A 25,136-nucleotide genomic window follows, 5' to 3' on the forward strand; every position below is an offset into this window, starting at 1 on the left:
AATTTAAAGATGAGAAGACAATCATTCTGCTAATTCAGTATTTGCTGCAGGGATTAGTGCTCTTCAGCCTGAAACACCTGCTTGAGCTGAGATCAGAGGAGATATCCAACACGATGCTGGGATCCAAGTGCTGCAGGATTTGGCATCTTCTACCTGTTCTCGTGATGAGCTCTCTCTTCTCCCGAAGATACACTTTCTTTTCACCCAAGATTTGTCTATCTGCAAGTTTTGACTACCCGAATAAGATTCTTTTATTCACTAATCCCATGGCCAGTGGTTACACAGTAGCACACAAAGAAACCCAAACCCACAGTCCCCAAAACTCTCCATCCCACCCCTCCTTACCATTGGGGTGCATCATAATGTGTTTTTTGGGCAGGACATCCACAGGTACATGAAAAGCTGTAACTTCAAACTAAAGCAATGATTTCTGTGCATTTATTGAACCTGAGACAGGCTCTGAACATTCATCATCAGTGTCCCATTTCTAAAAGGCTTAGAAATCTGCCTGGTTTGGAGCAGCACTTTTCCTGACTGTTGGCACACACTCAGATGGGCTCTGTCGCTGCAGATGCCACTGTACATCACCCTGACAAGAGCTGCGCCATTTTATATGGTTGTTTTATTTGTTTTTCCAGTTGTTTTATTTATCAAAATAAAACAACTGGGGGAAAAAAAAAAGTCTCAAAAGTCACAGTGATATCAGCAACTGCTGTTTGCTGTTTGCAGAAGTGTCACATTTTCAGTCTCACAGCAGCATTTCTGTGTACCCTAAACCATACTGGGACTTACACCCAGTGCTCTCTGAAGCAGCTCAGCAGGGACCCTGCAAACCTTGGCAGGTGTTCCCAGCACCTTGTACCAAGTCTCAGAGGTGTGGGGCAGCACATGACAGAGCTTCAGGGACTTGCCTCAAGTGCCAGAGCAGTAACTGAACTGCAAAACAGCCCAAGTGTCCCACCTCTGACTGTAACCACACACAGAGACGTGGAAAAGAATTGGAGACTGCAGTGGGTGCAACTGGAGCTGAAGACAAAAACCCTATTCTGGACCTACAGGGTCTGCTTACACAGTTAAACACCAGAACTCGGGAGCCAAGAGATGTCTCCATCGCCAAGGCTGCCCTTGGTACATCTGCTAAAACATTTTCCAAAACAAAACAGAGGTTTTGCCCAATAGGACAGCCAACAAAAGCAATCTGAGCCACGTGGGCAGTGTCAGTCCACCTGCTGCAACAGAAACCTGGAGGGATCTGGACTGGCCACAGACCACGTGTAAGGATGTGACACAGCCTCATTTGCCTCCAAGATCCTCACCAAAGGCTTTTACAACACCTCCAGAGCCTTGGAATAAGGAGAAAGGTTTCTAAAGGGATAAATCAAGGATTACAAGAGGTAGCGGCAAAGAATCATCCTTGCAGAGGAGAGATATCTATGTGGGGAATAGAGGGATGTGCACTGGGATCCACACTGCTCATCCATGAGTGACCTGATGAGGGGATGAGAGGTGAGAAAGTCCAATGATTCACCCTTCCAGGGCAGGCAGGACTGTGGCAGCTTATGAGCAGAGACTGAGTTTCAGGGAGGTGACCATCCCAGCCATAAACAGAAAGCAGTGAATGTGGGGAAACCCACTCCTGCCTTCAGCTGCACAGTGCTGGGCTCTGAGCTGTGCTCCTTCAAGATGGAGAACTCGGGCTGCAACACTCACTGCACAAAGAACAGCAGCTCAACACACAGCAGTGGCCAGAAAGAGCCAGAGAGAAAGTTTCCACTTTGGAAAAATGAGAGCCCAGAACACTGGGTGTCACCAACTAATAAAAATCTTGAACTTACTGGTTCAAATCAAGCAAAAATCCTGCAGCTGATGCCTGGATGCTCATTTCCACAGACTTTCCGTGGACATTCCAGCCAGGGCTCAGCTCTGCCTTGCCTGCTGCCCACCAGGACCCCCCAGTCTGCCCTTCACTGGTCCTATCAAAACTCATGGGTCACACTGAGCATTTTGAGAGTTCCTTCACACTGCTTTGGCACTTCTGCACACAACACCCAACATCTTTTAATGGTTTTCATCAGTTTCAGAGGCAGCAACTCCTATTGTTACTTAGCAGCTTTTGAGCAGTTTTTGAGTTTTAGAGTATAAACATCAGTGAGGGGAAGTGTTCTGAGATGAAGCACAGCAAGGGTCAAGATGTGCCACACAACGGAATATCCCCCAAACTGCCTTGGGGTCAGCACCATCCCTGCTCTGCTGAGGACAAAAAAAACACAGAGAAGTGACTGGCTTGTGATCAGAGACACACAGTGACAGCCTGTGCAGAGCAAGGATACCCAAACTGTTGTCCTCAGCAAAAGTCACATTCAGTTTTGTGCTGAGCACACAGATTTCCTTAGTCCCAAACCCAGGTCTTTATTTCTTTTCCACATAGGAAAGAAATTAACTGCTCTGTACCCACTGAGTAGCATTAGGAAATGAATGGGGAAACTGAGTCACACATCTCTCCTACAAAACCCTGCAAAGTCTGGCACTTGGATAGCGAAAATGGCCTGTCCCACCACTGGAACTGCCAAGCAAGCTCTGCCTCAACAGCAGCTCAAAGCCCCTCATGTCTCAGCACATTTGCTATGGAACATCTGCACAACCAGCCACAAACAGGATGGCAATTACATGTCTGGAGCCTGCAAGAGCAGCAGCACGTTCCTGCTTCTTCAGCCCCTCTTTTCCCTACCAGCCCCCAGAAGGCAAAGCAAAGGAGCAGAAGGATCATGCTGGGAACAGACCTGGCCACAGGCATTTACCCTGGAGAAGAATGGCAGTTCTGGGCAGCAGGGCTGGCTCAGTGTGCACATGCAGATTACACAGGCAGTCCTCAGCAGAATTACTGCCCAGACTGCAGCAGGGCTGTTATTTATTCTCTGCAGAGTATCCTCATCACCCCCAGAGAAACACTCACCTGTAGGAGCCAGTACGCAGCAACCTTTCAGCCCAGTCATACAAAGCTGGTAGCCTTTTGTGCTCACACTCTCCTGTGCACTGTTTTTATTCCTCCAGTGCTCAGATACTTAACTCTGGGTCCAGTTCTCAAAGTCAGCCAGATGTTCCTTGGCACAGGAGCTGCCAGCTCCTGCCTGGAGCATGGCTCCTCCTCCCACACAGCTCCCAGGTCAGACAACAAGGAGCTGCAGTGAGCCTCCTGCAGCATATGGTTCAAATGCAGAGGGCAAGGAAATGCCAGGTCTATCTACAATCACCCTCTTCCCACTCCAAATCAGCAGTTCTTCTCCTGTGCCCATCCCACCACTTCTTATTCCAAATAAACTGGCTGCAACACAACCTGGGTTCTTGCTTGCTGTGATCGCCCTATCACAGCCTCATCTTCTGCACTCCGCTGCAAAAAGAAAGCTGTTGAAGCAACGTGTTGTTTTAATCAGCTGTGAAGCAGCTTTGGAATTAAAACAGAGATTCTGAACTACAGAGAGGAGATGAGAACTGAGCTGGGCAGTTCTCAGAACCACATTTGCAGAGTTGAAAGTCAAGCTTCTGACTGAGGGGATGCGCCAGTGGGTGAAAGGAGAGACAGAGGGGCAATCAGGAAGCTCCAAGAGAAATGGCAATGCTCAAGTCAGAAGAAAATCAAGTAGAAATCTGAACTTTGAGCCTGATTTGATCACCTCAAAGCCAGGCTTAGTCTCCTGCATGGCAGTGCCTGTGGGCACAGAGAGAGTACCCAGCAGTAAGAGAAGAACCTGAAACCTGTGGCCCCTGGAGCTGTTTGGCAGAGGGAACATGAGCAGGACTGGCACCTTTGGTCCTGACACAGTGACAACATAAATCAACTGATTTCACAGCTCAGGAAAGCCACCATTGCAGCTCTTCCAGGCTCAGCTCCAAGAGAGGCCACAGCAGAGCCTGTCCCTGCAGGACACTGCCAAAAGCACCAGTAGTGGCTTGTGACAGTGACATGTGTGGTCCTCAAGAAGACCCCAGAGCCAAACTTAGTGAGCAACCAGCCCACAGCCTGCTGAGTCTTCAGCTTGGGCACCATGCCCAAGCCCACCTGAGCCACACCTGCAGCAGGACAGAGCTTTGGTTTCTTCACAGAAATGCAGTCCCTGGGAAGTTTGCATGGCTCTGCTGCTATCTGTACTCAGCCGTCTCAAGGACAGTCATCAGTGAAAGCATGTGCCACGAGAGACTACAGCCACACTGACTGATCACATCTGCCCCTGGGAGAGAACTGCCAGGGGGTTTCCAAAACCCCACACTGAGAATGGCTCTGTACTCCCGCCCTATTCAGTTATTCAGGGCAGTTCCTGGGGTTTCTGCTTGTTCTGATCTTCTCTGAAGCTCTTTTTTTAGCTTTGGCTTCCAGGTTAAATATTAGCAGAACACCTTCAACTTATCAGGGCTCAAAGAATGAGGAGAGTGCTAGGTGGGTGTGGTTTGTTCCAACTTCTGTTATTTTTTTAAAGCTCAGAAGTTATAAAAATACCAAAGATCAAGAGAAGAACAATGACAAGGTGCAAAAGGTCTGATCTCTGTAACACATCCTATGTGCTCCTGGATTCCATAAAAAAGCACACTCTGGAAACTTACGTCTCTTCCCCAAAGCCAGAGCCAGGCTCAAAAGCATTTACTTCCCCTCTCCAAAAAATGAGGAGGAAACAAAAAAATGAAGAACCTCCCCAGCAGGTCGCGAAAAGATGATGTAATGTTCTTGCTTCCATAGAGTCACGGTAGAAATCCCACCAAAATTGGGCTGTTTCTCCCACATGCACCTACCTTGCTCTGATCACACCCTGCCCATCAACCATCACAACCACCAGGACTGCCCCACCCCTGGAAGTGTCCAAGGCCAGGTTGGGTGGGTCTTGGAGCACCCTGGGATAGTGGAAGGTGTCCCTGCCCATGGCAGGGGGTGGAACCAGATGGGCTTTAAGGTCCCTTCCAACCTGAAGGGATTAGGGGTTCACCACGTGCAGCCTTTACAGACCTGTGTGAGAGGAGAGTGGTCGATCATTCTGGCTCCTCCAGCACTTGCCCACATCAGAGCAGGACCCCTATAAGCACCTGTCACCAAGGTTGGAATATGGTGCCAAGCAGAAACAAGGTGTGGAGCGTGAAATCCTTGAAGTGAAGGTTTGTAAAACTGAGTGTTTAAACCCTTTCATCCCGACGGGAAATTCTGCTCTCCCTGTGGTTGGCCTACACAAAGTGTCACGCTGGGCATACTTTAAACTGACTTCACTCAGCTTCCAAACCTCATGGCAGAGGATGGTTGGGCAGAGCCACCAGCCCTGCCTGCAATCAGCAGCTCAGGACATCCTGAGTCAGGCACTTTCAGACCCCCATAATTAACAGCCCTGGAATACTCTTCTTCCTTGAGGTTGTCCAATTCCATCCTGAAAGCACTCTGACTTCCAGCCTGCACAGCACAGCCCTGCACCATGTCCCAGTGAACAGGAGTGTTGTTACTGATCAGGGATCCTGCAGAAACAAAGTGATGACCCCAGTGCTGTTCAGCCAAAGAGAGGGAGTTTCCAACAGGGAGTTTTCCTGCCAAGACTCAGTAACACCCCGAGATATTGAAACTCTGTTCTGGGCCAGGAAGCATGGTGCAAAAGGGAGAGAAATGTCCCGAGCAAAACGCAGATTCTGTGAGGTATGAAATATTTCAAAATAAAACATGAGGAAAAGTCAAGTTCAGAGGAAAGTCTAGACACTGAGAGTAAGGACAGACTGGAGACCAGAGGAAACTGCTTTTCCCAGGTCAGTTTCTCTTCTCAGAGGCTCCTGCCAGCCTCAAGACATCACTCAGTAACCTCAGGTCTCTGACATGCCATGGCTCCCACTGAGCCACAGATTTGGTGTTTACTGAGCCACAGGCACTGTCAGCACCCCAGTGCCTCCTGCAGTGCTGGGCTCCCTTATCCAAGCCCCGAACCTCCAAACCCCACCCGTGTTCCAGGACACACATCCAAGCCAAGCCCGGGTCACTGCTAAGAGCCTTGGCTCTGTGCTCCAAACAGCTCAGGAGATTTTTCTTGGGATCTTCCACCAGCAGCCTCAGAGGCAGCACCACTCAGGTTCCAGGGCTGCTTGTGTGATACACTCATGGATAAAAACCTGAACTCCTCTGTGTACCCTCCTTCCTCCTGCTGTTGGTGCATAAGCTCCACCTCTGTGGCCCCCAAACCTGTCATGCCAGTGCAAAGCAATGTCACCCAGCTTAATGTGTGAGCTGCACATCCCAGCTCAGTCCTGAAGAGACAGCAATTAATATTTTCCCATCTCCTCCAAGCAGGAATGCACAGGAGCTCACCTGAGTGTTACCCTGCCAACTACTCCTCATGAGGCTCCTCTTCCCACCGCTATGTTCTCACCCTGAAGAAGGAAGAGAAACCAGCCAATATCCAAAATAAAATAATGAAAGCCACATTACCTTTGCCCCTGGGCAGGAAACCTGGCAGCTCATCATCATATTCCTTTGAGGAGATTAAGCAGTTAAAAAACAAATCCATTACAGCAATGGTGGTGACAAACGAAGAACTTCATGAACTTTCTATCCAGGGTCAGCATCTTGTAACCCCCTGGAGTCACTGCAGCAGCCACCACAGGCAGCTCTGGTCCTGAGGTAACACAGAGCTGTGAGCCCAGGGTGGATGGAGCTCCCCTTCAGCCTACCCCCATGGTAACTATCCAAAACTATTCACATTTGCTTGCTCTGCAAGCAGAGGAAGCAGCAGGCGAGCCCAGGCAGAGGGAGCAGGGTCTGAGCCCACACAGAGCTGTGCAGGCACTGAGCAGTGTCCCCAGTGCCCTCAGCCAGCTCCCACCAGCCCTGGCACGGTGGCAGAGGATGAGCTCTGTGTTAGCTCTGCCCTGCCTGGCTGGGCTTGGGGCTCTCTGCCAGCTGGGCAGCTGCCAAGGCAGCAATTCCAGTCCTCCAAACTCCAGAGCTGGAGCAGCTTCCAGCTCGGCTTGTCCAACCTTAACGCTTTCAGTGCTGCCCCTCTCCCACAGCACAGAGTCACCCCTCCCAAATTACACTTCTACCAACCACTGCTACAGTGCAGACTCGTGCACTCCTTATGTGCATCACAAGACTTAAACCTTGAAGTTCTTGGCTTGAGGAACATCAGCCACCTCCTGCACTGTACCTGCTGTGCTGCCAGCTGGGTCACTATCCACCTGGAAAGCACACACACCTGGCAGGTGTGGGTAACTCCTTCCCCACTCAACACACCTTCAGGGTCTTCTGTTGACAAAACCCCACGTTGTTAGCAGTGTGCACACAGTGTATTCTGGCCTTGATTTTTGTGTGCTGCAATATCTACAGATGGGGACACACCATTCTTCTCTGCTTTGCTCTCATTCTGAAACTCTGACCCCAAGTTTGGGTTTCATGCCCCCTGCAACCTTAATTCAGCTGGTTTATGTCTGAGTGCTGTGACAGATAAATTTTTCTCAGTCAGTACCTCTCTGGGATGAGTGCTTGACTCAGTAAGAGCAATCATGCAAGCAGCACTTCCAGGAACAGTTAAACCCCCCTAATTTCTGAAACTGAAGTGACCCCACAAGTCCTGAGCAAGGGAAGCGCAGCAGCTGAGCCAGACTACCATTGTTCTGACTTCTGAGGGATGATCCAGGGAGAAAACATTTGAGAAAGAACAGTAGAGGCTGTTCAGCTTTGATTGTGGTTGTCCTGTGCTGGGCCAGGAGTTGGACTTGATGATCCCTGTGGATCCCTTCCACAAGTTCTCTGACTCTACACCCTCTGAGCAGAGCTCCAGGCTCCCAGCCAGCACTCACTTGAACAGAAAGTCTGCTTCACCTTACATTCCTAAAAGCCCAGGTATGTATTTAAGGGTAAAAAAGTACACGTATAAGAGGCACAAAAAGACACGTAAAGTGCTGTACACCACACATGAGAAGTGGAGCAGGGATTCCTGGTCAATGCACACCCCTGGGAGCACCCCACTGGTGTGCGTGGGACGCTGAGGGAAGTTTGAACAGAACTCCCCCTCCTTTGGGACAGCCACTGGGACCTGCCTCCCCCAGCAGCTGCCAGGCTGAGGTGGAGAAGCTGTGGATGCACAGGATGAACTCTTCCACATTTTACCTTGCTCTGTAGCCCAGCAGAGGTAACATCCATCCCTGGCCTGTGGCGGACATGGAGAGAGGACCAGGACACACCAAGGCACAGGCACTCCCAGAGCCACATTTCCCCCATGTGCTGTGTTGGTTTGGATCCCCCAGCTCCAAGGTGTGCAGCATCCAGACAGGAGCACCAGGAGATGCCCAGGAGCCCACAGCCATCTGGCCACAGAGGTCTCCCAGCAGGCTGCTGCACAGCCAGCAATGGAATTACCAAGCAGGCATGCAAGCTGCTTCTCCTTGCTGTTTGACCTCCCTTTCCTTCTTTAACACACACATGTTCCCTAATGAAAGCTCCCTGGAGTGGCTGGCTGGGCCCCAGCTCCACCAGTTCCCTGCCCAGCCACTCCAGCTAAGCAAACACTGCTGGGAGTGGGAGACCCTGGGGATGGAGAAGCACCATGCCTGGGAGAAGCCCTGCACTCCTCCACTTCTGCTGGCAGCCAGCAGCAGAGAGAGATCAGAGCTCAATGGAGTTACCAGCATTAAATAAACATGCCTGCCCTCTTTGAAGTTCTGCTTCCCTTGAACATGAGCTCATTGCAGGAGGCCTCTTTTTGCCCAGCCCCAGGAAGCCACGGGGTTACTCATTCTCCATGGAGTTAACTCTTCACAGGATTCCTCAGCTTCCACAGAGTTAACTCTCCACAGGATTTCCCAACTTCCACAAGGGCCTCACCCAGTCAGTCCAGTATATGAGCACAGACCAGTATTACCACAGCAGCACTTGACTGCCTGCATGTCTCTCCAGTTCTCTTTAGGAGGAATTCCCACCAGGAAAGGGAAACTGCCCAACCCCACCACACAGTCCTGCAGGCTCCAGGCTGGCACATGGAGAAGGTTTACTGGAGCTCAAGGAAAGGGCAATTCCTCTGTGGTGATGCATCCTCCAACCCTGCCAAGAGCAGCACTCTCAGGTCTGGGAGGACCATGCTCAACCCTCCACCACAGCAGGGCTGAGGAGTGAGGAAACACAGGAGGAATTTCACTAGAGAAATTTCGTTCCCAGTACTCTGTTCTTTTGGTTTAATCCCACAAAGTGTAAGTCAGAAACTCTTGGGCAGGAAAGGGAGCAGACAGTCACAAGAGGGAGAAGTAAAACCACAAAGACAAGGCTGATCTCAACTCCCTGGCATTTTTGCATGGTTCATGTAACCCCTGCCAAACTCTGCTCTTGTCCCAGGAGTTGAAAAAAAAAGGACAGAGAGCAGAAATCTGCCTGAGAGTGAGGGCTGCCTCTGCCTGTGAGTGGGGAGATGTGACTTCTAGGGGGTCGCTATTTTTGGACGTGAGCAGGAAGCGCACACGGAGCCGATGGGAAAGGGGGAAGCCATCACAGCCAAGGGGGAAGCACAAGCTTCCCAGGATGGCACAATGGGCTGTTGTTCCTGGATAATTAACTGGGCTCTGCTCACACACAGCTTCAGCCCCTGGCAAGAGGAGGCTGGGGAGGAACAGAGCTGCCTGTGCTGGGGCTGTGGGTCAGACAGAGGTTCCCACTTCTCCAGAGAAGGCAGATTTCACCGTGCTCCTGAAACCTTCCACCCCCAGGCTACTGCCAGGAATGCTCCCACCAAACACAAACATGTCTTGAGCCACTCGTGCAGCACCTGAGAGGCACCCTGGAGATGCCTGGTGAGAGCCCTGACTCCGGGGCACCACTGGCTGAGAGGGACCCAGTGCTCTGCAGAGCCTGCAAGGCAGCAGCAGGTAGACACAACCAACCAGCAAGGAGAGAGGGAGAGGCTGGGAACATCAAGGCAAAATGTAGAAATCCAAGATAAAGAGGAATCATCTTCAGCCAAGGGGAGCCCACAGCTCAGTTTGCACACAGATCATGTGAGATCACCTCAGGCAATCCACTGAGACCAGTCCTGCAGCCCTGAGCACAGACCTGGCCCACGTCAGGGCCAGCACCAGCCTGACAGGGCAGCATGAGCTGACCCAGGACTTCCAAGAGGAACAGTCTTGTCAGAGAAATGCCTTTCCTAAGCAATCCTTCAGCTCTGGCAGAGAGGTTGCTCTCCTGCCCCTCATTTCATTGACAAGCACATGCAGGGCTTAGCAGTCAGCAAATGCCAGAGGGATGTGTTTGGGGACAGTGACAGCCCCCCGGGCCCAAACACAACTGTGACGTGAGAAAGCTTGAGACATGTCTGAGAAACAAACCAGCCACTGCTCAGGCCTTTGCAAGGCAGCAAGCTCCCCAGCACTGCTCCTACCCTAGGAACAAGGCAGGTATGACCTGCTCCACACCTGCTTTGTCCACACTCACAGCAAAGGCAGACTAAGAAAACTGTCCAAAGTACAAAGAGGCGCAGTCCTGCAGCTTCATAGTACTCATAATTCCAGGCCCCCTGAGAAAAAACTGCACAGGAAAATGTGGTTCAATGGCGCAGGAAAAACTTCAAGGAAATTCCTGGAGAGGAGCAGACCTCAGAAATGTTGTACAGCACCATCCCTCCCCAGAGCCATCATCCAGGCCATCTTTATGGACAGCTGCCCCTCAGCACCTTGGTGCCAGGCTGTTTCAGTGCAATAGGACTGATCGCCTGCACCTTTACCACGTGTGAAGCGGCACAAAAACCAGACAGGGCACCCAGGTGTCCTTGCTGCCAGTCTCTGCCTGCTTTGCTGCTCTTTGAGAGCTGAGTGGAGGAGAAAGACAGCTAAGCAACAACGTGGGCCTTACCTTTTGTACCAGGGGGCTGCAGATTATCTCCAGTCAGCGAACACCAGCCTACGGGAAAGATGTCCCGGGAATCATATCGGCACCAGTAATCGAAGGCACCTCTCCAGCCATCAAATGTTATCAGGACCTCAGAACCTCTCACCTCCCCAATGGTGGCCGGGCAGATGAAGTGAGGGTTCTTCCTGTCCACTGCCTCCAGCTTCATACCTGTCTTGAAGAAGTTTTGGGAAGGAGATGGTGGTTCCTACAAGAAGAAGTGGAATATATGCTCAAAGGGGATACGGCAGTGCCTCCCCACACCGGGGCTGTGCCCTCTCCAGCAAACTCACCTCCACAAGCAGCTGAAGGGAGTCAGTGGGCTGGATTTGAACCCCAATAGGTGTGCACACACTGGCTGGGCTACATAGCCACTGCCCCTTAATCAAGAGGCAGCAAAAATCCACTACTCGCTGCTCTGCCCTTAGCTGGCTGCTGGGCCAAACCCAGGGAGTGCAACATTTCAGAGCAGTGCTGATGTCCCCACCTTGCATTCCCCACTTTGAGCAGCACCTGCAGCTCCAGCGAAAAACCAGCTCCTGCCTCAAGCCCTAGTGCTGAAGCCCAAGGCACTTCCTTGGCAGACCTCTGGCTAAATCTTGACATTGCTGTGACACAGCTGGAGAGGACACAGGTCTGTCCCCGAGGCAGAGCTGTGCAATGTCACCTCCTACGGGACCAGTACATCTCTTACGAGACACCAGCTCTGAGTTTGGTGCTCTGCAGTGAAGGGACCATTGCCAGAAGGATCTGCACAAACGGTGAAATACCTTGTGAAAAATCCGGACAGGAGCCATCTCTGCTCCATTCAGAGTCTTCAGAAGGAACATGGGCCAGGAGGAGGCGTTCAGCCGGAAGCCTGAGGGGAGGGAAGCAGAGATGGAGACTTTTAGACTGTGGGGGTTGATGGATCTGGCAGCACATGCCTGCTCTAATGGGAACTCACACAGTCGTGATCTCATACCACCCTCCTCCCAAGCTGGAGTCAGGTGGGACTTGATCCAGATATTCTGAATGCAAAGCATTTGTGTTATTGAAAAGAAACATCTGGAAACAGCTGTCTGATTGCAATATCCACTTATCCTAACAATCCCATTGACCCATTGACCATCCAGGCAGAGCACTTTGTGCAGCATGAGTGCTGCCAGCTCCAGTGATCCTGCTGCAGGGGAGACATGAATCAGCAAGTGCACACTCAGGCTATGGAATTCCTGCCTCAACAGGGAATCACAGCTTCTGGGTGGCCTCCTTCACCTCTAGTGAGAGCTGCAGGCAAGCTAATCTGAAGAAATAGAGGCTGTGACTTGGCTGGGAAACAGGTTTAACCATTATAGGGAAGGATGTCAGGTTTTGGCTCAACACCTGCTGTGAAAAAAGTGGAGAAATAACAGGAGGGGGCTTATGGGAAGAAAAAAAGCAGTTTCACATGCTCTGAAGCATGTGGCACTGACTGTGACTATACACCAACAGAAGGCTCTGGGTATCACAAAACATCTTTGCAAAACATGCATCTTCCTGCACAGGCAATTTATGCTGCTCAGTTGTGTTTGGCCTGTGTTTGATGGGTTTTGAAGGTAATCCTGGCACTGGACCTGGACCAAGAACATGGCAAAACTTTGCTAAGGTTGCAGTGCTCAGCACAGGTCACCCTGCCAGCCCTGAGCTCTGTCAGATCAGCTTGGAAACCAACCCAAGTCACCAAAACCACAGGGGATGGGAGAGCTCAGCGCTCAGAGTGGCAAAGAAAATGTTTTATGTGAATCATAAAATATCCTGGGCTGGAAGGGACCCACAGGGATCATCCAGTCCAGCCCCAGGCCCTGCCCAGAGCCCCCAACAATCCCCCCTGGACATCCCTGGAGCGCTGTCCAAAGGCTCCTGGAGCTCTGGCAGCCTCGGGGCCGTGCCCATTCCCTGGGGAGCCTGGGCAGTGCCCAGCCCCCTCTGGGGGAAGAACCTTTCCTGATCTGCAGCCTGAGCCTGCCCTGGCCCAGCTCCAGCCATTCCCTGGGTCCTGTCACTGGAATTATCTGTGTAAAAAAAGAGCAGCCACAGATGTGTGCACATGGAAAATACTACAGGAAACAGAAAATCCTTGCTGGGTTTTCTAGGCCCTAGAGCTCTGCAGGCAGGAAGGACAACTGCAGCACTAGCTTGGTTACCTGCCTTCATGCTGGGTACAAAATCATCCAGTTCCACAACCTGCCATGGGCAGGGACACCTTCCACTATCCCAGGTGGCTCCAAGCCCCATCCAACCTGGCCCTGAACACTGCCAGGAATGGGGCAGCCACAGCTTCTCTGGGCAACGTGCCAGGGCCTCACCACCCTCACAGGGAAAAGTTTCTTCCTGAAGTCTCACCTAACCGTGCCCTCTTCTCTGGCACAAGGTTAAGTAGGTGACACAGAGCAGAGCCGGGCACAGGGGGCAGCGCTCCCGGACCTGTCCCCCGGCACAGCCAGGGCTGTTCCACCTGCGCTTCGTGCCCTCTGCTGGCAACGCCTGGCCACGGCACAGGAGCCACCCACCGACACCGCAGCCGGGACAGGCCGCCGGAAAAGACGGGCAGCAGAAACACTGAATGGGTTGGGTTGGGTTGGATGGCACCTTCAAGCTCATCTCAACCCCTGCCATGGGCAGGGATATCTTCCACTAGACCAGGCTGTTCCAAGCCCTGTCCAGCCTGGCCTTGGAAATATTTGGGGATATGCTAATTGAGAGAGAGATCTGTGAAGAAGCTAGAATTGTTGGGCAGCAGAACGCAAAAGCAGGTTAATTTTGCAGGAAAGAATCAGCAAATCAGCTTGTCACTGGGCTAGCATCAAAGAAAAAGGAAAATGTGTGTTTAATGGAAGACTGGAAGAAATGTTAGACTGTCCAGGCTGTTTATAATGCTGTAGCCAAGTAAAATTAAATAAATAAGTATGAACTATTTCAAGTGTCCCTTCACATGAGATAGGACTTTAGTCACTGTGAACCTTTTCAGACACTATGTTTCCTGTCCAGGTAACCTGGTACGGAATCCTAGAATCACAGGGTAGGTTGGGTTGGAAGGGACCTGAAAGATCATCCAGTTTCACCCCTCTGCCATGGCCTGGGCACCTGCCACTATCCCAGGTTATTCCAAGCCCTGTCCAACCTGGTCTTGAACACTTCCAGGGATGGGGCAGCCACAGCTTCTCTGGGAAACAACCCAGAGCTTGAGCTGCATCCAGGGCAAGCAGCTCACCTTGGTGCAGAGACCACTTTGATCTACAGTCCAAAGGATCTCCCTGTCCATGTGCCTATGTGGAAACACAGACCTGGTGCGGTTCATATATCTGGTGTATATCCCGGAGCAGGTAGGGGCAGACCATGGGCCTCTGTGCCAAGCACAGATCTATAAAAACCCCCAAGCTTCCCCCACCATCAATTCGACCCTCGCTGGACAGCTGAACTCCAGCTCACCCAGTGGAGGCTGCAGCATGCCTCCATTCTTCTCACAGTTGCCAATGGGCTGGATCTCAGCAGAGTCCACCAGCCTCCAGAAGTCGTTCTTGTTGTCGCTGCCGTCGAGGCGCAGGCGCAGGCGGGCGCCCGTCAGCCCCACCACGGTGGCGATGCAGGTGGACGTGGTGTTCCGGGGGTCCTGGGCCTCCAGCTTCATACTGATCTTGAACTCGTTTGCAGGTGGAGTGTAGGACTGAGAAGAATCAAACAGGGGCCAGTCAGAGCCAGGATTGCCAATGCCTGCACCAGCTGAGGCACTAGGAGCACCCAAATGGAGTCTGCTGAAGGCTGACAGCCCCTCCAGGCACAGCACAGAACAGGCACCCCAGAGAACTCAGCAAGCCCTGGCAGGTCTGTAACAGACCCCCATCCTTCCATCCTGCATCATCTAGGCAGCTGAAGCCCGTTCTCTTGGAATCACAGAATCATTAAAGCTGGAAAACACCTCTAAGATCATTAACTCCAGCTGTTCCCACAGGACTGCCAAGCCCACCAGTAACCCATTACCCCTAAGCATGACAACCACGGGTTTTTTGAACACTTCCAGGGATGGGGATTCCATCAGTGCCCTGGACAGACATTTCCTTGGCCTGATCACCCTTTCAGTGAAGAAACTTTCCTGAAATACAACCTGACCCTCCTCAGGCCCAAAATGAAGCTGTTTTCTCTTATCCTGTCCCTAGTTCCTTAAGAGCAGAGCCCAATCCCACTCGGCTGTCCCCTCCTGTCAGGGACTCGTGCAGAGCCACAGGGTCCCCCCTGAGCCCCCTTTTCTCCAGGCTGAGCCCCTTCCCCAGCTCCCTCAGCCACTTCTGGACCTCCTGTCCCTTTCCCAGCTCTGTTCCCTGATCTGGACATGCTCCAACCCCCTCGTTGTGAGGGGCCTAAAATGATGCCAGGATCTGAGGCACAGCCTCACCAGTGCCCAGCATGGGGGATTAACCCTCTCCTGGGAAGACTGACCCAGCCAACCCCAGACCCACACAGACACTCATGCTCCCCTCTGCCTGGACCCAGGTGTCCCACACCGATTCACTCCTGCACCCCCTGTGCTCAGCACAAGCACCTCTGGGCTCAGTCCCCGCTGCCCAGGGGCTGCTATTCTGTCACAACAATTGGGTTAATTCTGCTGAAAATCTCCTGATTGAGCAGGATCCACCACAGGCTGGATCCCAGTCTTCTCAGGACACTTCCTCCAAAGGCCCATGCTTGACAGAATAACAGCATACTCGTGTTCCCAACATGCACATCTGAGAGGAAAATCTAGTGTGCTACTCTAAATGTATCATTTTAATCTTTGCTTCAGCACTTGGATTTCTGTCAAATCTCCAATATCCTTAAGTATCTTCCTTGCCAAACCAGTGGCCTACCCCAGGCACAGAACTCCGGGGTCCCCAGTGAACCACAGCCCTTGACTTTTCTTGTTTTCACCCTCTTACCTGCTTGAAACAATGGGCAGGAGCTGGGATGGCACATGTCTCTTTCAGGTACTTCTCCCAGGTGAAGTGACCTGAGAAGTAAAAACAGAGGGGTTCAAATAGGAACGGGTGAGCGAATTTCTCAGCAAAAGAACTGGCCAGACTCCTAAGCCAGCAGTTCTGCACTTCTCACAGAGGAGGTGCTCACAGGCAACATGTTTTCACCAAGAACCTCTGATGCTTGTGAGCACAGAAGATTTACAACTGTAACTGACAGGCAGAACAAAGCATGGCGCTGCCTTCGGCATCCTCCTGCCTCAGCGCTGCCGGGAAGGGGCTGCACAGAGTCAGGATAACAACCTACAACTTAATGGAAAACACCCAGCACAGATGGGAGTCTGTGGAGGCTTCCAGACAACTGTCCCTTAAAAACCATTCATTAAACACATCACTCAGTCTGGGAATTGCAAACAGTCACCGTGGGCTACGAGCAGCACAGCTTGGGGCTTGGAATGAGATTATCTTTAAGGTCATTTCCAATCCAAGCCGTTCTGTGATCCCATGATTCTAAATCATGGATTTAGAACAGGAACCTGCTTTGTGGTGACTGGATGGTCCCCTGGTCCAGCACACACACAGAGCCCATCCCATGGCTAGGGATCAGCCCAATCCCAGTAATAAGTGGACAGGTCAGCAATTAACTTCCTGAAGTGCCATGAAGTCCACAGAATGGGCAGGATGGGAGCAGGAATCCTCCAAACAGGGATTTACTGAGCTTACTACCTCACACCCGACACCAAGCCCCCTTCCACCAAGTGCTGCTGCCAGGGGAAGCTCATTTCATCCTTGCCTGCACCTTCCTCATGTACAGCAGGAAGGGTAAAAGCAGTATGCCACCCAGGGAAACCTGTTATTAAATGAGGAATTAAAAGCTCCCGTGATCCGAGCAAATCATGACTTCTGCCATTTAAACTGAGCAGCTGGGAGAGGAACCTTCCAGCATGACATTCACTTGTATTCATTCAAACAGCTCCCGGGAGACCACTGTTTTCAAGGCATTTCAAGAGCATTGGTGGCAGCACAATTAAAGTCAGCCACTGCCTCCCCGAGTCACGAGTCACGGCAAGTTCTTAATCAGTCTATTTTCAAAACAAAAGCTACATTAAGAGCCGTTTTAGCTACTGCAGCACACACCACACCTCTGAAAATTGAGGCAGCAAGGTCAGCACACATTGCTTCAGTGCTGCCTCGTGCACAGAGGAGCTTTCATAATCTACAAGCTTCAAATAAATGCAAGGAACGCTGTTTTCTCACCACCACCCATGCAGATGACTAGCACACTGTTAAAAATGGGGAAAATGAACAGAAAAAATACAGTTTCATTGCCACACTGGCTGAGAATGGCTGTTTGCAGACTGACAGCACTCTCCATGCCCCTGAGTACTCAGCTCCATCCACTGGCACATATTTTCCTTTCAGCCACAGTCTCACACTGGGTGAATGAAAAAATTCAGTGAGTTACTGCAGTGATGCTCTCATAAAACCAAAATCCTTTTGCTTTAATTGAAGATACGATTTTGTATTTGGTTCTGTCAATGAAACTCTTTGTATGAATAATGTGGAGTAAACATCCAGGCAAAGCAAAGCCAGGCACTCCTGGCCTGGAAATGCCTCGTGCATCCCACTCCTTAACTCTGGTAGCTGAACTGGGCTCATCTCAGACCAGGGTGGCCCTTCAGAGGTGCCCAGGTGACAGTACCGGGTCAGCAGTGCCAGTCTTAGCCCCAGGCCCTGAGACAGCAGCTTGAACAGGATCAGCTGTGCTTGACAATTTTATTAAAAAAACCCAAAGCCTCTCCTCAGCTGGTTTCAATCCATCACTCTTAAAAGTTGTCATGGTTTTAATCTTTCCACTTTTCGCTCCCTCCACAGCAAGCCAGGCTGTCCTGCTCCCTGCAGCAGCTCACCCCACAGCCGAGATCCATGCTGCACAACCCCAGCGGGAGCAGAGAATTTCTGAGACAGCTGCAAGCCCCTAAAAATAGTGTTTGGACATGGAACTTATTTGAGATTCATTCTAAAGCCTGCTGGGATTCAACCACTGTATGAAGAAACACACAGCACTAGGAACTGCAGCTTCTCTAGGACCTGAGAGAGCAGCATGAAGCCGGGCCAGGGCAGGGAAAGGTTCTTCCCCCAGAGGGTGCTGGGCACTGCCCAGGCTCCCCAGGGAATGGGCACGGCCCCGAGGCTGCCAGAGCTCCAGGAGCCTTTGGACAGTGCTCCAGGGATGCCCAGGGGGGATTGTTGGGGGGTCTGGGCAGGGCCAGGGGCTGGGCTGGATGATCCTGGTGGGTCCTCCCCAGCTCAGGATATTCTTTCTGATTTCTATGACTAATGATTCTGGTGACTTACCTTGCAAAGCAAAGCAGGAGCAGCAGAAAGAGTTTTAAGAAAAGACAGAGCTGATACAGCAGTGTTCAGCCCTCCCTCCCTCTCTCTCTGCTCACTACCAGCCATCCCCTTACACACAGATGGCACAGGTAGAATCTGCACTTCTGTTTCAAGGTTACCCTCAAATCAAGGTAGAAACTGCAGACTGCAGTTGGAAGCTGCCACCACACCCTTGGCATGAGAGGAAACTTCAGGCCCTCGTCCCAAGTCCCTCTCTGCCTCTCTCCAGCACACTGGATCTTATTCACAGGAAGAAATGAGAGAAAGACACTTAAATGAGAAACACCCTGGTTTTGCAATTACATCTGCGGGGCAAAGAAAAGCCAAGGATTGGGAACTCGTGTGACTCCCTGTGACCTGGCTGTGGAAATGCCACTGGGGTGACTGTCTGTCACTTGTGCTTGCTTTGGGAAAGCTCCTTGTCAAGTGCTCATGCCAAAGGCAGATATTACTTCCAGGCAGAGAGTCAGATTTGGGCTCTGATGTCTTAACCTTCAAAAATATTTACTCCAAACAAAACACTCCACACACCCAAGGGGTCAAACTGCAGTAGTTGTGAACAAGCAGCTCTGCACCCTCATGTTTTGATTCTCTTCATGTTGCATTTAACATTGATCCTTTGCCCAGAATTTAAATGAAGACGGAGTTTCTGTTTATATCTTTAACTGAAGTCTGGTTTGGGCTCCATTAGCATTTTGGCTCCCTAGGGGTCATCAATCCAACTGAAACAATACATGTGTGTTTCAGGTCACATCTGTGAAGGAGAACGTGCCCTGCCCAGATCAAGGCATCCCATTAAAGTCTGCAGCCCATATGTGTGGCTGCTAAGGAGCACCAAGGCAGCACATGAAAGCAGCGCAGTTTGAGCCAGCTCGGTATGAAAATGAGCAGAGCATTGTCTATCCAAGGTGACAGTGGCAGTCCCTGATGTCTGAGCATGGCCTCCCGAGGGGTCAGCTCTCCCACAGGCACAGCTCCTGCCTGTCCCACCCTGCCCCTTCGCAGGCGCTTTGCTCAGCCATCAATCCAGCTGCATGTGCTCTGTGGGTAACAGCCACAGTCGGTAACAGGAGCCCCACTGCTCAGCAAAATGTCACAATGTGCCAGTCAAAACTAACAGCTCTGAAACACCAGGGTGCTGTCTGGTCTGTCCTGCTCTCCTCAGAGGTGTGTCAATGCAGATTTGAGCCAAAATCCTTCCAGCCTGGATTACAGGGTGCTCTGTGCCAGAAAAATGCTGCACTTTTACCCCCTCACTGTGCAGAATCACAGAATGGTTTGGGGTGGAAGGGACCTTAAAGCCCATCCCTTTCCACCACCTGCCATGGGCAGGGACACCTTCCACTGTCCCAGGTTGCTCCAATCCCTGTCCAACCTGGTTTTGGACACTGCCAGGGGCAGCCACAGCTTCTCTGGGCACCCTGTGCCAGGGCCTCCCCACCCTAATGAGGAAGAATTTCTTCTCAATATCCCATCTAACCCTGCTGTCTGACTGTGTGATGCCATTCCCATGGTCCTGTCGCTTCAGACCCTTGTCCAAAGGCCCTCTTCAGCTCTCCTGGAGCCCCTTGAGGCACTGGAAGAGGCTCCATGGTCTCTCCTCAGACCTTTCTCTTCTCCAGGCCCAAACCCTACAAGGATGTGCCCAAGCTTTGAGCAGTGATGAGCTGCTCAGAGTTTCTTGCAGGTGATTGCCAATCCTCACTGCTCTGCCATGCACTTGTCAAAAGAAATCCTCAGAAATCATAAAAAGGAGAAGGGAGTGCGACAAAAAGCTGGGAGGAAAAAGGGAGCTCTCTTACCTTGGTACTGGGAGGGAGACTCTGACGGGCGGCTGTACTTGTGCTTTTTACCATCTTTCCAGTCTATGGCTGAGACAAGAAACAGAGCATTTGTGTCAGGGAAAGGAGCCAGATACACCCTTCTGCACTATCTGCTTCACAGGCACTTCAGAGGAGAGCAGTGACCTCCCTGTCATGACCCCAATAACGTGGATGATTTGCCTCCATCTCTGGGGTGTGCTCCCTTCCTCCCCACAGCTCATGCAGGTACCTGACAGGAGGTTTCTACATTTGCACCTCATTCTCTGTTTGGTTCTCACCAGCCACTGTTCTCCAACAGTGACAAGCAAATAACAAAGAACAGCAAACTGCTAGAGCTCCATCATTTTAGCTGCGGGAAGAAGGGCTTGAGAGGAACACATATAACAGCCACTAAAAATGGCTCGTGTGAATCTTGAGGTTTCCTTGTGTCCCTTGCAGCTCAGAAGAGGGCACAGCAAAGCAGCACCAGCTCTGCAGAGCAGCTCACCTGAGCTGTCTTTGCTCATGACAGCTGTGAGTCTCAGAGCTCTGAAAAAAATAAAGTTCTCAAGACAGCTCTGGAAAGTGATAGAGCAAGAAGTGGGGAACGCTCATCCCAGCCTCCAGCCCAAAGGAGGGATGAAAAATCCCTGTGCCAAGGCAGAGTTCACCCTGAGCCAGCTCCTCGACCTGCTGATGCCAGGCTGGGCACCCTGGGAGTGCTGCTGCACTCCAGCTCCTTTATTTTACAGACCATTTTTAGGGCTATTCTAGACAGCAGCTCGGTAGGGCCCTACAAAATGTGCCTTGCCCCCATGAAAAGCAGCTCCTTGTGAAAGGGGAAAGTTTTGAAATCTCCTGACATGTAGCTGGGGAAGAGGCAGGCTAAGAGCTGCTTCTAAAGTGGCCTGGGGTGTCTCAACGTGCCTGGAATTGCTTTGGGACAATTATTTTTGCAATCTTCTCTTCCTGACATGCTCTTTTCAGCACAATGGACAGGACAGCATGTAGGTTTTATTGCTCTGGAAAGTGATAGATCAAGAAGTGGGGGATGCCCACCCTTCCTCCAACAGCCTCCAGCCCAACAGAGGGATGCCAGATCAGCATCCTTTAAATGAACACAAGGGACATATGGAGTGTGGTCACAGAGTCACTAGACATGGGCCAGACAAAGAGCCTCCTTGGAGAGACATAAATGAATGAAAAGGATTGAAGGACACCCTTCCTAATAAATGCATTACCATGAGGCACAGTATTGTGCCATCTCCCCAAGAAAGCAAGAATAAAAGACATAAAGTATTTAAGTCAGAAGCAAAAGAGCCCCCTGGGTGGGTAAGGCTCCCCTCAGTGCTGCAGGACAACTCTTAACAGCATCCATGCACTCAAAGGAGCTTCTCACCATACTCTGTAGGTGAACGTACATTTTGTTCTTAACCTTTAACATGCAAAAATCCTCATTAAGCAGGATACAAAAGCAGCAGAGAGAGAAAGAGAGAGAGAGAGAGAGAAACAAGAATTTCTGCAGACAAATAAAGAAACAGAGAAAGTTCAATGCATTATTAAAAAAGCAGGTAAGTAGGACAGAAACCCACATGTGCACGGTGCAGGTGTTGCCTCTGCAACCTACAGCCTGGCATTCTGAGCACAGGTCACAGAGGCAGGCTGGCTGGGGGCTCCAGGAGCACAGAGACCAAGCTGTGAGTGAGGCTGAATCCAGCCAGCCCGGGCCTCAGCCACGCTGCTGACTAATCAACCAGCCTCCTTTATTGCCAAGCCCTCCAGCTGCCTCGCAGCAGGGTCTCCCCATTCCCTGCTTTCCTTCATTTATTTTCACTTCATTAAAGGACAAGCAGTGTTAGGAAGAGGATAATGCTGCTGTAAGATGAACCACGACAGAAGCAAAGGAGACATTTAAAAGAAATAAAGGGAGGAGAGAAATCGAGCATAGAAATCTCCTGCAATAAACCTTGGGAGCATGGAGCAGATGTGAACAAAGAGCTGTGGAGGATGCTCCATCCTCTCGCTTCTCCCTTCCCCCCTCCTCCGGAGCGCCTGTGATGAGATCACTCCAGTCAAACGCACATGCATGGCACAGCACTAAAGGAAATCAATATTTTTGTTAAGCACAAGAAGCCAGAGCAGCTCAGCTGCAGGCAGCCTGCTCGGCTTCACCCCTTTTGTTGGGGATGCGGGACCCAGGAAGCACGTGCTGCGTGAGGGGCCCAGGCACTCGGTGGCAGGGTAACCTCCTGACAGATTTCCTCTCCACAAGGTAGGCTGGTCCCTGGTTTCATGCCTCATTAGAGGGGGGAGGCCTGTGCCAGCACAGGCAGTTTGCCTCATGCCGGGAGCCCTGCCAGATGGTGCTGTGGGGTCTGCAGGGCACCCTCGCTGCTGTCACTGCGCCCCACGAGCTGCAGGGATGCCCCTTGAAGGACTCTCCTCCTCCTGTCACAGGGCTGGATGGATGAACTGTGATTGAGAAACACACAACTCTGTTTTGGGGCTTCCAAGCACATCCCCTCGGCTCCCACCCCACTGTCAGCCCCCCTGAGGCACTTGGCCCTCCAGGCCACAGCAGCTCACTGCAGGGCCCCTGGCTGTGGCCAGCATCACTGCTCACCTTTCTGAGGGCCTGGTTTCCGCATTCTACCACCTGCTGCTGTCCTGATCCTGGGACTGGGTTGCTCTTAGAGAACTGAAGATGTCTAGGACAAAAGAAATAACGATGAGAATTTTCCCCATTTTGGAGAACACAGTCATCTGCACCATGAACTCATCACGCAGTGGGGGGAAACACATGCTCTGTCACCCGGGGCTGCACAGAACACACACGATTCATTTCACCCCCTGAAACTACAAGACTTTCTCCAATTTGAGGACAACATCACATTCACGGCAGCAGGAGCAGCATAAATAAGCACAAGGAGCACATGCTTGTCTCTGTGCTAACCCTACAGCGGGTCCAGAGCATGTGTGCGGAAGGAGAAGCTGCTCCCACCCACTAACAAAGGAAAGCAGAGCTGGAATTTATGAAAGAAAACACATGGAAACATAACATTAACTCTGGCAAAGCAGCACAGCAATCCCTAGCCTGCCACTTACAGTTCAAATTGCTCGCAGCAGTTCTGGGGAATAAGGATGAGAAATTGGACAATGACCCCCAGGAAATACTTTTGCTGTGAGTACTGCCACCAGTGTCCAAGTTTTGCTGCATTTTTTTTCCCTCGTTGGAGGAAAACTGGCTGGACTGTGCCCAACAAGCAAAGGCATTTGCATTCTTGTTATAAAGAAATATTCCTGAAAAATCCGAGCTCTTGGGAGATGTGTGCTGGACATGTACAGAGACTCTCACAGGGCAGGGTGTGCTGCACCCACAAAGCCCCGGCATGCCCTGCCAGAAAACATCCAAATGAACGGCTGAGCCACAAACAAGCCCTTGGGAAAGCCAGGAATAGCATGTTTTGACACTCCACTAACTAATGAAAGATTAATTGTATCAATATAATTCCATTTTGTTCACAGTGGGGCAGTCAGGAGGAGGAGGAAGCTGCCTCAGGATGCAGCACCAAGTAGCTGCTTAAAGGGTTATTTACAGATCCAACTTGGCAAGAATTTGAGATTTTGAGAAACCAGGATTTTTCTAAATGTAAGAGAAATAGATTTGAATTTTCTGTAACAGCTCTACAAACTACAGCCTCTTCGCATGCAACACTGAGCAATACTCTGAGAAGAAAAATACTGAAGGAATATTAAATACTAAAGGAAAAAAAATCTGATTTTTTAAAATCCAAATCAAAAGGTGCACAGTAGTCACTTATTGCCTCTCTCCTAAATAGTGTGTGTGTCTGTACGCACTTGTGAAAGGAGTAAGGTTGGCTTCCCTTTCAATAGCAGAAAGTAACCTACATGTGAAAAGTTATTTACAACTTTTAAAGCTTCTTTTCATAATTTTCTTCAGTCATTTTTATTAAAGACTAGCAGTCCTGGCAGGAAAAGTCCCCTAGACATAAAAAGCCAGGCTGAAAGGTGTTTATACATGAAGGCACCAGACAAGCATTCACCACCTCTGGCTCTGCCCCTCTGCTGTCTGTGGGACTTTCTCAGGTATCCACACACATAAATCTCATGTGTTTGGCACAGGAGCTCCTGTGCTCCTCTGAGGGCTTCTGAAAAGCTGCTTCAGCCTGAACACCTCAGAGCCCAGCTGGCAGGGATGTGTGACCCCTTCCCTTCAGAAGTATTGGGAGAAAAAACCCCAAAATGTGTTTTTGACTGTGACTGTGTTTGAGCTGCTCAGACAGCGTTTGTGAAAGGTTATGGCCCAGGACAAGGGTGAACTACTGCACCCTCCATCCTCTCAATGGGAATAACCCTCATGAGGCTCAGGGGGACCTTCTCACCCTGCACAACTCCCTGGCAGGAGGGGGCAGACAGGCTGGATCAGTCTCTTCTCTGAAGGAAAAAGGGAGGACAGTTGATGAGGAAACAGCCTCAAGATGTGCCAGGGGAAGTTCAGGTTGGACATCAGGAAGAGTCTCTCATGGAAAGGGTTGTCAAGCATGGGAATCTGCTGTCCAGGGAGGTGGTGGTGTACTGAAGAAATGACTGGATGTGGCACTAGTGCTCTGGTGTAGTGGACATGGTGGTGTCCAGTCTTGATAGTCTTGGAGGTATTTTCCAACCTTAATGATTCTACAATTCTGTGATACTGATAAAGCACAGAGCTGACTGCTGGTATTCCTCAGCCAACACTGCAGCAGGCCCTCAGCAAGATCTCATGTCATGGAAGAGAATCAGATGTTGTAAATGTCCAATCTAAAGAAATAAATAAACAAACGGTGACTCTTCCCCAAAGGAGGAGACTTAAGCTGCATGAGGAATCCCACTTTGCTGAGAGCCACATGAGTGCCAGCTCAAGGACGTTCCATCTCCAAAATATGCTTCCAAGACACTGTTCAAATGTGCCAGCCCCAGCCTGACTCCTGCCAGCCTTCATGAGCCTCCACCACAGCTCTGCACCACCCAGATCCCCTGGACAGCTCACATCACAGGACAGCAACACATGGGTTAATCCTGCAAGATCAT

The 25,136-nt window shown here is 51.0% G+C and overlaps 1 protein-coding gene across 7 annotated transcripts in view; it reads right to left on the minus strand.

Annotated features, from left to right (window-relative positions):
- Window positions 1–25,136, minus strand: part of SCMH1 (Scm polycomb group protein homolog 1) — a 65,971-nt gene that overhangs the window by 24,381 nt on the left and 16,454 nt on the right. For 6 of the 7 annotated variants that reach the window (XM_066204317.1, XM_066204318.1, XM_066204316.1 and 3 more), the window contains 6 exons: window positions 22,672–22,756; window positions 20,049–20,117; window positions 15,814–15,884; window positions 14,333–14,567; window positions 11,656–11,744; window positions 10,850–11,093 (listed from right to left, as the gene is read on the minus strand). In XM_066204317.1, coding sequence (XP_066060414.1) covers window positions 10,850–11,093; window positions 11,656–11,744; window positions 14,333–14,567; window positions 15,814–15,884; window positions 20,049–20,117; window positions 22,672–22,696 — 733 coding nt within the window. In that variant the 5' untranslated portion in view covers window positions 22,697–22,756. The remainder of the gene's footprint in view (window positions 1–10,849; window positions 11,094–11,655; window positions 11,745–14,332; window positions 14,568–15,813; window positions 15,885–20,048; window positions 20,118–22,671; window positions 22,757–25,136) is intronic. The other variant, XM_066204315.1, reaches the window with a different exon arrangement.

Source organism: Chamaea fasciata, unplaced genomic scaffold (genome assembly GCF_029207755.1).
Source record: "Chamaea fasciata isolate MVZ Bird 193981 ecotype frontalis unplaced genomic scaffold, bChaFas1.0.hap1 SCAF_26, whole genome shotgun sequence".
Lineage (NCBI taxonomy): Eukaryota > Metazoa > Chordata > Aves > Passeriformes > Sylviidae > Chamaea > Chamaea fasciata.